Source organism: Oncorhynchus gorbuscha, linkage group LG04 (genome assembly GCF_021184085.1).
Source record: "Oncorhynchus gorbuscha isolate QuinsamMale2020 ecotype Even-year linkage group LG04, OgorEven_v1.0, whole genome shotgun sequence".
Lineage (NCBI taxonomy): Eukaryota > Metazoa > Chordata > Actinopteri > Salmoniformes > Salmonidae > Oncorhynchus > Oncorhynchus gorbuscha.
In genome coordinates this window covers 83,698,638-83,716,770 of record NC_060176.1, presented here as the reverse complement: position 1 = coordinate 83,716,770, position 18,133 = coordinate 83,698,638, and the positions used below count along the sequence as shown (strand labels likewise).

Below are 18,133 nucleotides of genomic sequence, written 5' to 3'. Positions count from 1 at the left end.
TGCTAGATCTGAATACCTGCATGCTAGAGCTGAATACCTGCATGCTCAATCTGAATACCTGCATGCTCGATCTGAATACCTACAGGCTAGCGCTGAATACCTGCATGTTAGCGCTGAATGCTAGAGCTAAATGCCTGCATGCTAGATCTGAATACCTGCATGCTGAATACCTGCATGCTAGAGCTGAATACCTGCATGCTAGAGCTGAATACCTGCATGCTAGAGCGGAATACCTGCATGCTAGAGCTGAATACCTGCATGCTAGAGCTGAATACCTGCATGCTAGAGCTGAATACGTGCAGGCTTGAGCTGAACACCTGCAGGCTAGCGCTGAATACCTGCAGGCTGAATACCTGCATGCTAGAGCTGAATACCTGCAGGCTAGAGCTGAACACCTGCAGGCTAGAGCTTCTGTTTCCTTTATTAGCTCTAAAGTATTGTAGAGCTCCTGCATCTAAATATAAACCATACGTACTGTTTGTTATTGGAGACAGAGACAACAGGACAGGTCTGTTTGTTAGTTGAGACAGAGACAACAGGACAGGTCTGTTTGTTAGTTGAGACAGAGAGACCAGAACAGGTCTGTTTGTTAGTGGAGACAGAGACAACAGGACAGGTCTGTTTGTTAGTGGAGACAGAGACAACAGAACAGGTCTGTTTGTTAGTTGAGACAGAGAGACCAGGACAGGTCTGTTTGTTAGTGGAGACAGAGAGCACAGGACAGGTCTGTTTGTTAGTTGAGACAGAGACAACAGGACAGGTCTGTTTGTTAGTTGAGACAGAGAGACCAGGACAGGTCTGTTTGTTAGTTGAGATAGAGACAACAGGACAGGTCTGTTTGTTAGTGGAGACAGAGAGAACAGAACAGGTCTGTTTGTTGGTGCGTGTAGTGGTGGAGACATACACAATAATTTGTGTCTTATTAGTTTAAGCACACTGTGTTTTTGCCAATTTTTGTGACTAAGATGAAGGTCAGATCAAATTTTATGACCAATTTATGCAGAAATCCAGGTAATTCCAAAAGGTTCACATAGTTTTTCTTGTCCCTGTATATTAGAGATAATTTACATGATTTGTCTGGCAGGTCTGTGTGGTGCACTCTGTGCCGTCCTTTCAGTGTGAAGAGTTCAGAGTTGAACACCGGAAGCATCTGGAAACTCTCGTTCACACCAAAGTAGTTACACACCGTCTGAAAACACAAACACCAAAGAGGTTAGCTATACAGACCTCTGAAACAAGGACAGTCAATCTCATACTCTGTTAGCATTTTCCTGTTGGTGTAACGGCCTTCTTCGTTTTTGTCCAAAGAGAGTCGGACCGAAATGCAGAGTGGTGGATACTCATGTCTTTAATGAAACAAATGACGATACATGAAATAACTTAATAAATACAAAAACAACAAACGGAACGTGAAACCTAATTACAGCCTATCTGGTGAAACTACAGAGACAGGAACAATCACCCACGAAATACACAGTGAAACCCAGGCTACCTAAATACGGTTCCCTATCAGAGACAACAAGAATCACCTGTCTCTGATTGAGAACCGCCTCAGGCAGCCAAGCCTAAACTAGACACACCCCTAATCAACCACAATCCCAATGCCTACAAAAAAAAACAATACGACAATACAATAAACCCATGTCACACCCTGGCCTGAACAAATATATAACGAAGACACAAAATACAATGACCAAGGCGTGACAGTTGGCTGCAACTCAAAAAAAGGTCCATAAATATAAAGATCATTAATATCATATTACAGAATCAGTAACAATAAACACAGCACGCAAAGAAACTGAAAGAAGTCATCCCATCCCATTCCATTCCCCCAACGTCCCATCCCATTCCCCCCAGGGTCCCATCCCATTCCCCCCAGGGTCCCATCCCATTCCCCCAAACCCCCATCCCATTCCCCCAAACCCCCATCCCATTCCCCCAACATCCCATCCCATTCCCCCAACCCATCATCCCATTCCCCCAACCCATCATCCCAGTCCCCCAACCCCTCATCCCATTCCCCCAGGGTCCCATCCCATTCCCCCAGGGTCCCATCCCATTCCCCCAAACCCCCCATCCCATTCCCCCCCCCCAACGTCCCATCCCATTCCCCCCAACCCATCATCCCATTCCCCCAACCCATCATCCCATTCCCCAACCCCCATCCCATTCCCCCCCCAACCCCTCATCCCATTCCCCCAACCCATCATCCCATTCCCCCAAACCCCCAACCCATTCCCCCCAAACCCCCATCCCATTCCCCCAAACCCCCATCCCATTCCCCCAAACCCCCCATCCCATTCCCCCAAACCCCCATCCCATTCCCCCAAACCCCCATCCCATTCCCCCAACGCCCCATCCCATTCCCACCAACGCCCCATCCCATTGCCCCCAACGTCCCATCCCATTCCCCCAACGTCCCATTCCCCCAACGTCCCATTCCCCCAACGCCCCACCCCATTCCCCCAACGCCCCACCCCATTCCCCCCAACGCCCCCCCCATTCCCCCAACGCCCCATCCCCCCAACGCCCCATCCCATTCCCCCCAACGTCCCATCCCATTCCCCCAACGTCCCATCCCATTCCCCCAACGTCCCATCCCATTCCCCCGTCCCATCCCACCCCCATCCCATTCCCCCATCCCATTCCCCCAACGCCCCCATCCCATTCCCCCAACGTCCCATCCCATTCCCCCAACGTCCTATCCCATTCCCCCAACGCCCCATCCCATTCCCCCAACGTCCCATCCCATTCCCCCAAACGCCCCATCCCATTCCCCCAACGCCCCATCCCATGTCCCCCAACGCCCCATCCCATTCCCCCATCCCATTACCCCCATCCCCCCCACGCCCCATCCCCCATCCCATTTCCCCAACGCCCCATCCCATTCCCCCATCCCATTCCAAGGTCATATTTTTTCATATTCTGTTCCAATTAGGCTTCTACTGCAGTGAGCTAAATCAGGGTCACACAGAGTTCTTTAACCTTCTACTGCAGTGGGCTAAATCAGGGTCACACAGAGTTCTTTAGCCTTCGACTGCAGTGGGCTAAATCAGAGTCACACAGAGTTCTTTAACCTTCGGCTGCAGTGGGCTAAATCAGAGTCACACAGAGTTCTTTAACCTTCTACTGCAGTGGGCTAAATCAGAGTCACACAGAGTTCTTTAGCCTTCGACTGCAGTGGGCTAAATCAGAGTCACACAGAGTTCTTTAGCCTTCGACTGCAGTGGGCTAAATCAGAGTCACACAGTGTTTATTGGTAGTCTTAAACAAATCACCGTATACACCTCACACACATGGTTCTGGGCTTAACAAAAATAAGGCACCTGCACTATGTCAGATATAGAGTTGAAATGTATTACATTTTGAATTTGCATCCCAATATTATACTTTACAGAAGACTGAAATATAACACACCTGTTCGACATAGAAACACTGGCAAGTTTTTGTTGGGAAATGATCTTTATTAACTATGAAATTATGAAAAACATGAATCAGATTCCACTCGCTTTTGAGCATTGACTCCAGGAAAAGTGCTACAGGGTTTCTCAGATTCACGTAGATCTGTAGACCAGACTTTTTTAATGGCTAGCTCAGAATATGAGCATTCCAAAAGGTGTTTATATACTATGGAGATCAGTCCATTCGGAAGCCCAGATCATTTCTTTATAAATTCCATCATTAGATGGTTGGGTAGTTGGGTTTCCCAAGGACTCCAGAGGCCAGCATTGCTGACCTAAATTGTAAATCTAGAAAAAAAAGGAGTTGCCTGGTCATGTGTATTCCAAATCTAAATGTAATATCTTGGAATTTCTTTCAAACCATTACTAATCTATGACATAGATAGGGTACGTTTGGAACATAGGGGGATGCAAAAGAAAGCCCTCGCGATTGCCAAGCATTATTGTGAAATATTGGAGTACAGTCCTTTATGAAGAGAATCTATAAGGTGGCATTTGACAAGACAAATGGCAGTATATGGTTTAAACCCGTCGGATCACTGGGGACGCAGGAGGTTACAGGTTGAAGTTATCTGTTCTTACATCATAGGTATAGGGTCGGTTTGCTTTTTAGATGATTATTATTTACATTTATTATTAACACAATCACATAGACAGGTGGGACCTGATCCTAGATCAGCACTCCTACTGAGAGACTCTTCATGACCTGATCCTAGATCAGCACTCCTACTGAGAGACTCTTTATGACCTGATCCTAGATCACCACTCCTACTGAGAGACTCTTTATGACCTGATCCTAGATCACCACTCCTACTGAGAGACTCTTTATGACCTGATCCTAGATCAGCACTCCTACTGAGAGACTCTTTATGACCTGATCCTAGATCAGCACTCCTTCTCTGGGACGCTCTATGAATGAGGGCCCTGATCAAGAGCCATGCAGGAGGTTCAGGATTAGGTTGAGGCCCTGTTCTTACCTCATAGGTGCCTGCCTCTGTGTTGGTCATGCTCATCACAGAGAAGTCTCCGTATCTGTCCCCGTTGAAGTCCATAGACACCTGACCTGCGATGCCTGCCCAGCGACCAGAGGACCAGCGACATGTAAAGAATGGCAGAATTAATTAGCTACAAGAGCCCAACATTCCAAGGAAAACAGAGAACAGAGAGCGGAATGGAGAAATTCCAGCACCGGCCAATAGAACAGGAAATCCCATCTCTCCTCCCGTCGTTTGTGTTGGCAGGCCCTCCAAGAATTGTAATTGAATCCCTCCGCCTGTGTTCCCAAATGTTTGGCATTTAAAAAATATTATTTCTATTAACAAGAAAATATGACCCTGTTCTTGACAATTCCCACTGATCAAAACATCGTTATTTAAGAGCTGGCAATGTGGCGGTTTGGGCTCTTAACCGGTTTGTCCAGTGGACATGTGCTCTGCGACTGCAATCTAATCATTGCAGATGAAAGGCAACACTGTAGTCAGTGTTGCCTCTGACTCATCCCCCTCCAATTAGACAACACATTAATTGTAGTTTAGCTTTCATATGCTGTTGTCTTGAGGAGATATTCTGGTGCTGCAATCCTACACACATTTTGCAAAGGAAATCTGGGGGATTTCAACATTTTTCTGGTTAACAGGTCTGGGGATATGACTTTTTGGTTAACAGCTCTGGAGAGACAGAATGCTGCACTAGCTGCTCACTCCACTCTATATTACACTGAGACAGAATCCCTGTGTAAGGAATAGGGTGACATTGGGACACGTATCTCACTGTGTAAGGAATAGGGTGCCATTGGGACACGTACCTCACTGTGTAAGGAATAGGGTGCCATTGGGACACGTATCTCACTGTGTAAGGAATAGGGTGCCATTGGGACACGTACCTCACTGTGTAAGGAATAGGGTGCCATTGGGACATGTACCTCACTGTGTAAGGAATAGGGTGACATTGGGACATAGGTTTAATAAGGACCAGAGGGGAGGAGAGGTTTAATAAGGACCAGAGATAAGGCAGAGGTTTAATAAGGACCAGAGATAAGGCAGAGGTTTAATAAGGACCAGAGGGGAGGAGAGGTTTAATAAGGACCAGAGATAAGGCAGAGGTTTAATAAGGACCAGAGATAAGGCAGAGGTTTAATAAGGACCGGAGATAAGGCAGAGGTTTAATAAGGACCAGAGATAAGGCAGAGGTTTAATAAGGACCAGAGATAAGGCAGAGGTTTAATAAGGACCAGAGATAAGGCAGAGGTTTAATAAGGACCAGAGATAAGGCAGAGGTTTAATAAGGACCAGAGGGGAGGCAGAGGTTTAATAAGGACCAGAGATAAGGCAGAGGTTTAATAAGGACCAGAGATAAGGCAGAGGTTTAATAAGGACCGGAGATAAGGCAGAGGTTTAATAAGGACCAGAGATAAGGCAGAGGTTTAATAAGGACCAGAGGGGAGGAGAGGTTTAATAAGGACCAGAGATAAGGCATAGGTTTAATAAGGACCAGAGATAAGGCAGAGGTTTAATAAGGACCAGAGATAAGGCAGAGGTTTAATAAGGACCAGAGATAAGGCAGAGGTTTAATAAGGACCAGAGATAAGGCAGAGGTTTAATAAGGACCAGAGATAAGGCAGAGGTTTAATAAGGACCAGAGGGGAGGAGAGGTTTAATAAGGACCAGAGGGGAGGAGAGGTTTAATAAGGACCAGAGATAAGGCAGAGGTTTAATAAGGACCAGAGATAAGGCAGAGGTTTAATAAGGACCAGAGATAAGGCAGAGGTTTAATAAGGACCAGAGGGGAGGAGAGGTTTAATAAGGACCAGAGATAAGGCAGAGGTTTAATAAGGACCAGAGGGGAGGAGAGGTTTAATAAGGACCAGAGGGGAGGAGAGGTTTAATAAAGATCAGAGGGGAGGAGAGGTGTAATAAGGACCAGAGATAAGGCAGAGGTTTAATAAGGACCAGAGGGGAGGAGAGGTTTAATAAGGACCAGAGGGGAGGAGAGGTTTAATAAGGACCAGAGGGGAGGAGAGGTTTAATAAGGACCAGAGATAAGGCAGAGGTTTAATAAGGACCAGAGGGGAGGAGAGGTGTAATAAGGACCAGAGATAAGGCAGAGGTTTAATAAGGACCGGAGATAAGGCAGAGGTTTAATAAGGACCAGAGGGGAGGAGAGGTTTAATAAGGACCAGAGATAAGGCAGAGGTTTAATAAGGACCAGAGATAAGGCAGAGGTTTAATAAGGACCAGAGGGGAGGAGAGGTGTAATAAGGACCAGAGATAAGGCAGAGGTTTAATAAGGACCAGAGGGGAGGAGAGGTGTAATAAGGACCAGAGATAAGGCAGAGGTTTAATAAGGACCAGATGGTTTTTTTTTTTTTTTAACCTTCAAATGTTCTGTTCCACATGCGATAGGTGATCTCTGCTCCGTCCTTCTTGGTGAGGCCGTTCCTGATGGCTTCGTGCAGCGCCAGGGCGTACAGCAGCAATGCATCATGGAACCCTTCCACAAACATGTTGATCTGGAGGGGGAGACGACAGACAGGAATATTAGATTCATAATAATACATGAAGATAGGGATGAAACTAATGAATGACAGATTCATCACTTAAAGAAACCAAAAACAGATAGTCCTTTCATACTATATAAACACGGTGTTGTCTTGCAGTGGGTCTCTGGCCTTCAAATACTTTAGAGTGATTCATGAGAAGAAAACATTGGACCCAGATGCAAAGTCTCTTAGATGGATTCGTTCCTCTTTACTCAGGTTGTCAAGGCAACTGCCAACAACTAATTTGGCAATTTATTGAAGGGAGGGAGGGAGGGGGGGGATGATGGGAGGAAGGAGAGCTGATAACAGAGGATGGTAGAGTAAGGTACAGAAGAGGTCGTCCCCGCCCCAGTCTGGTGATGGCAGGGGAAACACTGAATTCCAATGCATAGGTAACATCTCAGAATGATGATTCAAATCAAATCGAACTTTATTTGTCACATGCGCCGAATACAACAGTATGTCACAGCCTACTAGAAGTGGTAGGTTGGAATCAGGCGCAGAGAGCAGGGTTCAGTAAATCTTGATTTATTCTCCGGCCAAAAAATGGTCACGCCAACGTACAGGGCGCATAAAACAGACCATCCCAAACACAGGACCAAACAGTCCGGAGAATACACACATGAAAACCACAACCAACAGTAACAAAAACAATCCCGCACAAAACAAGGTCGGGACAACCTACTACATATAGGGAAGCTAATTAAACTAAAATAAACACAGGTGAAACTAATAAAACAAAACCAACAGACAAACGAAAAAGGGATCGGTAGACGGTGACGACGACCGCCGAGCACCGCCCGAACAGGCAGGGGAGCAAACTTCGGCGGAAGTCGTGACACCTTACTGTGAAATGCTGACTTACAAGTCCTTAACCAACAGCGCAGTTGAGTTAAGAAAATATTGACCAAATAAAGTTTAAAAAATAATTAAAAGTAACACAATAACATAACAATACCAAGGCTATATAGAGGGGGTATAGGTTAGTAATGTCTAGTATCATAGAGTTGTATGATCTTCTACATCATTAACAAAGGAACACTGTGATTATTTCAGCCTGATTTCTGTTTTGTGTTTGTGGAAACAAAATGCCCACTGCTTACCATATCAGTCATGAAACACCACGGAAAATCACAGTCATCATTTTCTTTTCACTGGCAATTTACAACCTAAGTACTGGAAAAATAATGAGTTACTCCGCATACACAGTCTCTTACTAAACAAACAATTTGGTCTATATTTGTTTTCACAAAAAAAAACAAAGAAAAAGATATTGAAATGTTTTCCATTCCACTTAGACACAGTGCGTAATTGTGTGTGATACCCATCTCATAGGTCCTGTAGAAGACCTGTATGCTGCGTTCTAATGTGGCACAACAACATGTTCTACCTCGTTCTACGTGGTCTCCTCTAAGCCAGATGATTCATGGAGGAACAGTAATCAGTTTTCTAAAACATGTTCTCTTTAATCAACTGTAACTATGTGTCTACTTCCTTTCAGTAATATATATATACATTTTTTTTCTCCACCTTTATTTAACCAGGTAGCCAGTTGAGAACACCTTTATTTAACCAGGTAGGCCAGTTGAGAACAAGTTCTCATTTACAACTGAGACCTGGCCAAGATAAAGCAAAGCAGTGCGACACAAACAACAACACAGAGTTACACATAAACAAAAGTACAGTCAATAACACAATAGAAAGAAAAATATAAATATCTATGTGTATAGAAGACTAGGGAGGGAGGCAATAAATAGGCCCTAGAGGTGAAAATAATTACAACTTAGCATTAATACTGGAGTGATAGATGTGCAGATGATGATGTGCAAGAAGAGATACTGGGGTGCAAAAGAGCAAGAGGGTAAGTAATAATATGGGGGTGAGGTAGTTAGATTGGCTATTTACAGAATGGCTGTGTACAGGTACAGTGATCAGTAAGCTGCTCAGACAGCTGATGCTTAAAGTTATTGAGGGAGATATAAGACTCCAGCTCCAGTAATTTTTGCAATTCGTTCCAGTCATTGGCAGCAGGGAACTGGAAGGAAAGGCGGCCAAAGGAAGTGTTGGCTTTGGGGATGACCAGTGAAATATACCTGCTGGAGCGTGTGCTACGGGTGGGTGTTGCTATGGTGACCAGTGAGCTGAGATAAGGCGGGGCTTTACCTAGCATACACATATAGATGACCTGGAGTCAGTGGGTTTGGCGACAGATATGTAGTGAGGGCCAGCCAATGAGAGCATACTATATGTGGCTTGGGTGACAAAACGGATGGCACTGTGATAGACTACGTCCAGTTTGCTGAGGAGAGTGTTGGGGGCTATTTTGTAAATGACATCGACAAAGTCAAGGATCGGTAGGATGGTCAGTTTTACGAGGGTATGTTAGGCAGCATGAGTGAAGGATGCTTTGTTGGGAAATAGGAATCTGATTCTAGATTTAATTTTGGATTGTGGATGCTTAATGTGAGCCTGGAAGGAGTGTTTACAGTCAAACCAGACACCTACTGTAGGTATTTGTATTTTCTAAGTCAGAACCGTCCAGAGTAGTGATGCTAGTCGGATGGGAGGGTGCGGGCAGCAATTGGTTGAAGGGGATGCAGTTAGTTTTACTAGAATTTAAAAGCAGTTGGAGGAGTGGTGTATGGTGTTGAAGCTCATTTGGAGGTTTGTTAGCACAGTGAACAAAGGGAGTGAGGTTAAGGTTAGAGAAAGCTTGCTGGACACTAAGTTTTACTAGCAATTAAAAGCAGTTGGATGTTATGATATCGTTTAGGACCTTGAGCGTGGCTGAGGTGCACCCAAAACCAGCTCGGAAACCGGATTGCATAGTGGAGAAGGTATGGTGGGATTCGAAATGGTCGGTGACCTGTTATTCGATGCTAATGCAGAAAGCCACAGGGTGTTTTTGTGCTGGTCGAGGGCAGTCAAGTCTGGAGTGAACCAAGGGCTGTATCTGTTCTTAGTTCAACATTTTTTGAATGTGGCATACTCATTTAAGATAGTGAGGAAAGCACTTTTAAAGAACAACCAGGCATCCTCTACTGACGGGATGAGCTCAATGTCCTTCCAGGATAACCGGGCCAGGTCGATTAGAAAGGACTGCACGCAGAAGTGTTTTGGGAGCCTCTCGGGTGGCTCTGCATCGCAATGCTAGATGTGCCACCAGAGACTCTGGGTTCGAGCCCAGGCTCTGTCGCAGCCGGCCGCAACCGGGAGGCAAATTTGGCCTAGCGTCGTTCGGGTTAGGGAGGGGTTGGCCGGTAGGGATATCCTTGTCTCACCGCACGCTAGCGACTCCTGTGGCGGGCCAGGCGCAGTGCACGCTGACCAGGTCGCTAGGTGTACGGTGTTTCCTCCGACACATTTGTGTGGCTGGCTTCCAGGTTGGATGCGCGCTGTCTTAAGAAGCAGTGCGGCTTGGTTGGGTTGTGTTTTGGAGGACGGATGGCTCTCCACCTTTGCCTCTCCCGAGTCCATGCGGGAGTTGTAGCAATTATACAAGACAGTAACTAACAGCAATTGGATACCACGAAATTGGGGAGAAAAAGGGGGTGTAAAAAAAAAAGTTAAAAAATAGAAGTGTTTTAGGTAGCTTTTGACAGTGATGGGTGGAGGTCATTTGACCGCGGACCAATAACGGACGCAGGCAATGAGGCAGTGATCGCTGAGATCCTGATTGAAGACAGCAGAGGTGTATTTAGAGGGCAAGTTGGTCAGGATGATATCTATGAGGGTGCCTGTGTTTACAGATTTGCGGTTGTACCTAGTAGGTTCCTTGATAATTGTGTGAGATTGGGGGCATCTAGCTTAGATTGTAGGGCGGCCGGGATGTTAATCATGTCCCAGTTCAGGTCACCTAACAGTACAAACTCTGAAGATATTCACATACAGTATGGTGTCCAGGGCACCGCTGGGGGGTGAGGGGGGTCTTTAACAAGTGGCAACGGTGAGAGACATGTTTCTTGAAAGGTGGATTTCTAAAAGTAGAAGCTTGAATTGTTTGGGCACAGACCTGGATAGTATGACAGAACTCTGCAGTTCTATCCTGTTAGTAAATTATATTATTATGGATGGAAATTTCAGGATTTTTGGTGGCCTTCCTAAGCCAGGATTCAGACACGGCAAGGACATCAGGGTAGGCGGAGTGTGTTAAAGCAGTGAATAAAACAAACTTAAGGAGGAGGCTTCTAATGTTAACATGGGAGTGATTTTGGGGGCTGCAGGGCCTGGGTTAACCTCTACATCACTAGAGGAACAGAGGAGGAGGAGTAGGATAATGGTACGGCTAAAGGTTAAAAGAACTGGTTCTTTGAATGGTACGGCTAAAGGTTAAAATAACCTAGTGTGTTCGGAACAGAGAGAAAAGGGAGCAGATGTCTGGGTGCGGAAGAATAGATTCAAGGCATAATGTACAGACAAGGGTTATGGTAGGATGTGAGTACAGTGGAGGTAAACCTAGGCGTTGAGTGATGATGAGAGAGGTTTTGTCTCTAGAGACATTATTTAGACCAGGTGAGGTCACCGCATGTGTGGGAGGTGAATACAGTAGAGGTAAACCTAGGCATTGAGTGATGATGAGAGAGATTTTGTCTCTAGAGACATCATTTAGACCAGGTGAGGTCACCACATGTGTGGGAGGTGAAACAAATGGTCTAGCTAAGGGATATTGAGCAGGGCTGGACGCTCTCCAGTGAAATAAGACCGTCATCACTAACCAAAACAGCAATGGACAAGACACATTGACATTAGGGAAAGGCATGCATAGCCGAGTGATCATAGGGTCCAGTGAGTAGCTAGGCATGGCAATTCAGACAGCTAGCAGGCCGGGGCTGGCAGATGGCCGGGGCTGGCAGATGGGCCTCAGTGTGACTTCGCAACGGGAGAGCCTGTTGAAACAACCTCGGACAGTGACGTCGGCAGACCAGTCGTGATGGATCGGCGGGGCTCCGTATCGATAGCAGAGGGTCCGGGCCAATTGGCAGAAGAGATATTGAAGCCCAGGAACTGTCTGATGGATCTCTTCGGCGAGCCGGAAGATGGGCCGAGCTCCAGGCCAACTGGTGCTTGCTTCGGGACAGAGACGTTAGCCAGGAGTAGCCACTCGGATAGCAAATAGCTAGCTGCGATGATCCAGAGTAAAGGTTCAGAGCTTTGCAGTAGGAATCCGGAGATTTCGACTGCAATCCGGAGAGAAAAAGCAGTCCAATATTCTCTGGATTAATATCACGCTGTGCACAGGCTGAGTCTGGTTGATAGCCACATCACCGTTAACTCGGACAACTGACTACTAGCTAGTAGCTAGTTAGCTGGCTAGCTACTGATGGGGTTTCCGGTTCTAAAGTGTACTGAATAGCAGATCCGTACCAGATTGGGTGAGGTTCTAAAGTGTACTGAATAGCAGATCTGTACCACATTGGGTGAGGCGGGTTGTAAGAGAGTATGTTCAGTCCGTAAGACCTGTGGATACTGTTAGACTGACACCCTAAGAGCTATGGATCCTGTTAGACGGACACTAATAGTTGATACCCTAAGAGCTGTGGATACTGTTAGACAGACACTAATAGTTGATACCCTAAGAGCTGTGGATCCTGTTAGACGGACACTAATAGTTGATACCCTAAGAGCTGTGGATCCTGTTAGACAGACACTAATAGTTGATACCCTAAGAGCTGTGGATCCTGTTAGACTGACACCCTAAGAGCTGTGGATCCTGTTAGACGGGCACTAATAGTTGATACCCTAAGAGCTGTGGATCCTGTTAGACAGACATTAATAGTTGATACCCTAAGAGCTGTGGATACTGTTAGACTGATACCCTAAGAGCTGTGGATACTGTTACACGGACACTAATAGTTGATACCCTAAGAGCTGTGGATCCTGTTAGACTGACACCCTAAGAGCTGTGGATCCTGTTAGACGGGCACTAATAGTTGATACCCTAAGAGCTGTGGATCCTGTTAGACGGACACTAATAGTTGATACCCTAAGAGCTGTGGATACTGTTAGACTGATACCCTAAGAGCTGTGGATACTGTTAGACTGACACTAATAGTTGATACCCTAAGAGCTGTGGATACTGTTAGACAGACACTAATAGTTGATACCCTAAGAGCTGTGGATACTGTTAGACTGATACCCTAAGAGCTGTGGATACTGTTAGACGGACACTAATAGTTGATACCCTAAGAGCTGTGGATCCTGTTAGACGGACACTAATAGTTGATACCCTAAGAGCTGTGGATACTGTTAGACTGACACTAATAGTTGATACCCTAAGAGCTGTGGATACTGTTAGACTGATACCCTAAGAGCTGTGGATACTGTTAGACTGATACCCTAAGAGCTGTGGATACTGTTAGACTGATACCCTAAGAGCTGTGGATACTGTTAGACTGATACCCTAAGAGCTGTGGATACTGTTAGACTGATACCCTAAGAGCTGTGGATCCTGTTAGACGGACACTAATAGTTGATACCCTAAGAGCTGTGGATACTGTTAGACTGACACTAATAGTTGATACCCTAAGAGCTGTGGATACTGTTAGACTGATACCCTAAGAGCTGTGGATACTGTTAGACTGATACCCTAAGAGCTGTGGATACTGTTAGACTGATACCCTAAGAGCTGTGGATACTGTTAGACTGATACCCTAAGAGCTGTGGATCCTGTTAGACTGATACCCTAAGAGCTGTGGATCCTGTTAGACAGACACTAATAGTTGATACCCTAAGAGCTGTGGATACTGTTAGACTGATACCCTAAGAGCTGTGGATACTGTTACACGGACACTAATAGTTGATACCCTAAGAGCTGTGGATCCTGTTAGACTGACACCCTAAGAGCTGTGGATCCTGTTAGACGGGCACTAATAGTTGATACCCTAAGAGCTGTGGATCCTGTTAGACGGACACTAATAGTTGATACCCTAAGAGCTGTGGATACTGTTAGACTGATACCCTAAGAGCTGTGGATACTGTTAGACTGACACTAATAGTTGATACCCTAAGAGCTGTGGATACTGTTAGACAGACACTAATAGTTGATACCCTAAGAGCTGTGGATACTGTTAGACTGATACCCTAAGAGCTGTGGATACTGTTAGACGGACACTAATAGTTGATACCCTAAGAGCTGTGGATCCTGTTAGACGGACACTAATAGTTGATACCCTAAGAGCTGTGGATACTGTTAGACTGACACTAATAGTTGATACCCTAAGAGCTGTGGATACTGTTAGACTGATACCCTAAGAGCTGTGGATACTGTTAGACTGATACCCTAAGAGCTGTGGATACTGTTAGACTGATACCCTAAGAGCTGTGGATACTGTTAGACTGATACCCTAAGAGCTGTGGATCCTGTTAGACGGACACTAATAGTTGATACCCTAAGAGCTGTGGATACTGTTAGACTGACACTAATAGTTGATACCCTAAGAGCTGTGGATACTGTTAGACTGATACCCTAAGAGCTGTGGATACTGTTAGACTGATACCCTAAGAGCTGTGGATACTGTTAGACTGATACCCTAAGAGCTGTGGATACTGTTAGACTGATACCCTAAGAGCTGTGGATCCTGTTAGACTGATACCCTAAGAGCTGTGGATCCTGTTAGACAGACACTAATAGTTGATACCCTAAGAGCTGTGGATACTGTTAGACAGACAGTAATAGTTTATACCCTAAGAGCTGTGGATACTGTTAGACAGACACTAATAGTTGATACCCTAAGAGCTGTGGATACTGTTAGCCAGACACTAATAGTTGATACCCTAAGAGCTGTGGATACTGTTAGACTGATACCCTACGAGCTGTGGATCCTGTTAGACTGATACCCTAAGAGCTGTGGATCCTGTTAGACGGACACTAATAGTTGATACCCTAAGAGCTGTGGATACTGTTAGACAGACAGTAATAGTTGATACCCTAAGAGCTGTGGATACTGTTAGACAGACACTAATAGTTGATACCCTAAGAGCTGTGGATCCTGTTAGACGGACACTAATAGTTGATACCATAAGAGCTGTGGATCCTGTTAGACTGACACAAATAAGAGCTGTGGATACTGTTAGACTGATACCCTAAGAGCTGTGGATCCTGTTAGACTGATACCCTAAGAGCTGTGGATCCTGTTAGACAGACACTAATAGTTGATACCCTAAGAGCTGTGGATACTGTTAGACAGACACTAATAGTTGATACCCTAAGAGCTGTGGATCCTGTTAGACGGACACTAATAGTTGATACCCTAAGAGCTGTGGATACTGTTAGACAGAGACTAATAGTTGATACCCTAAGAGCTATGGATCCTGTTAGACGGACACTAATAGTTGATACCATAAGAGCTGTGGATCCTGTTAGACTGACACCAATAAGAGCTGTGGATACTGTTAGACTGATACCCTAAGAGCTGTGGATCCTGTTAGACTGATACCCTAAGAGCTGTGGATCCTGTTAGACAGACACTAATAGTTGATACCATAAGAGCTGTGGATCCTGTTAGACTGACACCAATAAGAGCTGTGGATACTGTTAGACTGATACCCTAAGAGCTGTGGATACTGTTAGACTGATACCCTAAGAGCTGTGGATACTGTTAGACTGATACCCTAAGAGCTGTGGATACTGTTAGACTGACACTAATAGTTGATACCCTAAGAGATGTGGATACTGTTAGACAGACACTAATAGTTGATACCCTAAGAGCTGTGGATACTGTTAGACTGACACTAATAGTTGATACCCTAAGAGCTGTGGATACTGTTAGACTGACACCCTAAGAGCTGTGGATACTGTTAGACAGACACTAATAGTTGATACCCTAAGAGCTGTGGATACTGTTAAACTGACACTAATAGTTGATACCCTAAGAGCTGTGGATACTGTTAGACAGAGACTAATAGTTGATACCCTAAGAGCTGTGGATACTGTTAGACTGATACCCTAAGAGCTGTGGATACTGTTAGACAGACACTAATAGTTGATACCCTAAGAGCTGTGGATACTGTTAGACTGATACCCTAAGAGCTGTGGATCCTGTTAGACAGACACTAATAGTTGATACCCTAAGAGCTGTGGATCCTGTTAGACTGATACCATAAGAGCTGTGGATCCTGTTAGACTGATACCCTAAGAGCTGTGGATACTGTTAGACTGACACTATTAGTTGATACCCTAAGAGCTGTGGATACTGTTAGACTGATACCCTAAGAGCTGTGGATACTGTTAGACGGATACCCTAAGAGCTGTGGATACTGTTAGACTGACACTAATAGTTGATACCCTAAGAGCTGTGGATCCTGTTAGACAGACACTAAAAGTTGATACCCTAAGAGCTGTGGATCCTGTTAGACTGATACCATAAGAGCTGTGGATCCTGTTAGACTGATACCCTAAGAGCTGTGGATACTGTTAGACTGACACTATTAGTTGATACCCTAAGAGCTGTGGATACTGTTAGACTGATACCCTAAGAGCTGTGGATCCTGTTAGACTGATACCATAAGAGCTGTGGATACTGTTAGACTGATACCCTAAGAGCTGTGGATACTGTTAGACTGATACCCTAAGAGCTGTGGATACTGTTAGACTGATACCTTAAGAGCTGTGGATACTGTTAGACTGATACCCTAAGAGCTGTGGATACTGTTAGACTGATACCCTAAGAGCTGTGGATACTGTTAGACTGATACCCTAAGAGCTGTGGATACTGTTAGACTGATACCCTAAGAGCTGTGGATACTGTTAGACTGATACCCTAAGAGCTGTGGATACTGTTAGACTGATACCCTAAGAGCTGTGGATCCTGTTAGACGGACACTAATAGTTGATACCCTAAGAGCTGTGGATACTGTTAGACTGATACCTTAAGAGCTGTGGATACTGTTAGACTGATACCCTAAGAGCTGTGGATACTGTTAGACTGATACCCTAAGAGCTGTGGATACTGTTAGACTGATACCCTAAGAGCTGTGGATACTGTTAGACTGATACCTTAAGAGCTGTGGATACTGTTAGACTGATACCTTAAGAGCTGTGGATACTGTTAGACTGATACCCTAAGAGCTGTGGATACTGTTAGACTGATACCCTAAGAGCTGTGGATACTGTTAGACTGATACCCTAAGAGCTGTGGATACTGTTAGACTGATACCCTAAGAGCTGTGGATACTGTTAGACTGATACCCTAAGAGCTGTGGATACTGTTAGACTGATACCCTAAGAGCTGTGGATACTGTTAGACTGATACCCTAAGAGCTGTGGATACTGTTAGACTGATACCCTAAGAGCTGTGGATACTGTTAGACTGATACCCTAAGAGCTGTGGATACTGTTAGACTGATACCCTAAGAGCTGTGGATACTGTTAGACTGATACCCTAAGAGCTGTGGATCCTGTTAGACTGATACCCTAAGAGCTGTGGATACTGTTAGACTGATACCCTAAGAGCTGTGGATACTGTTAGACTGATACCCTAAGAGCTGTGGATACTGTTAGACTGATACCCTAAGAGCTGTGGATCCTGTTAGACTGATACCCTAAGAGCTGTGGATCCTGTTAGACTGATACCCTAAGAGCTGTGGATACTGTTAGACTGATACCCTAAGAGCTGTGGATACTGTTAGACTGATACCCTAAGAGCTGTGGATACTGTTAGACTGATACCCTAAGAGCTGTGGATCCTGTTAGACGGACACTAATAGTTGATACCCTAAGAGCTGTGGATCCTGTTAGACTGATACCCTAAGAGCTGTGGATACTGTTAGACTGATACCCTAAGAGCTGTGGATACTGTTAGACTGATACCCTAAGAGCTGTGGATACTGTTAGACTGATACCCTAAGAGCTGTGGATCCTGTTAGACGGACACTAATAGTTGATACCCTAAGAGCTGTGGATCCTGTTAGACTGATACCCTAAGAGCTGTGGATACTGTTAGACTGATACCCTAAGAGCTGTGGATACTGTTAGACTGATACCCTAAGAGTTGTGGATCCTGTTAGACGGACACTAATAGTTGATACCCTAAGAGCTGTGGATCCTGTTAGACTGATACCCTAAGAGCTGTGGATCCTGTTAGACTGATACCCTAAGAGCTGTGGATACTGTTAGACTGATACCCTAAGAGCTGTG

General features: G+C 45.2%; 1 protein-coding gene across 1 annotated transcript in view; it reads right to left on the bottom strand.

The window, feature by feature from the left end:
- Positions 1-18,133, bottom strand: part of LOC124033433 (atrial natriuretic peptide receptor 3-like) — a 147,500-nt gene that overhangs the window by 9,886 nt on the left and 119,481 nt on the right. Inside the window, exons 4-6 of the mRNA XM_046345468.1 lie at positions 6,834-6,969; positions 4,439-4,533; positions 1,069-1,189 (exon numbers count right to left, since the gene is read on the bottom strand). Coding sequence (XP_046201424.1) covers positions 1,069-1,189; positions 4,439-4,533; positions 6,834-6,969 — 352 coding nt within the window. The remainder of the gene's footprint in view (positions 1-1,068; positions 1,190-4,438; positions 4,534-6,833; positions 6,970-18,133) is intronic.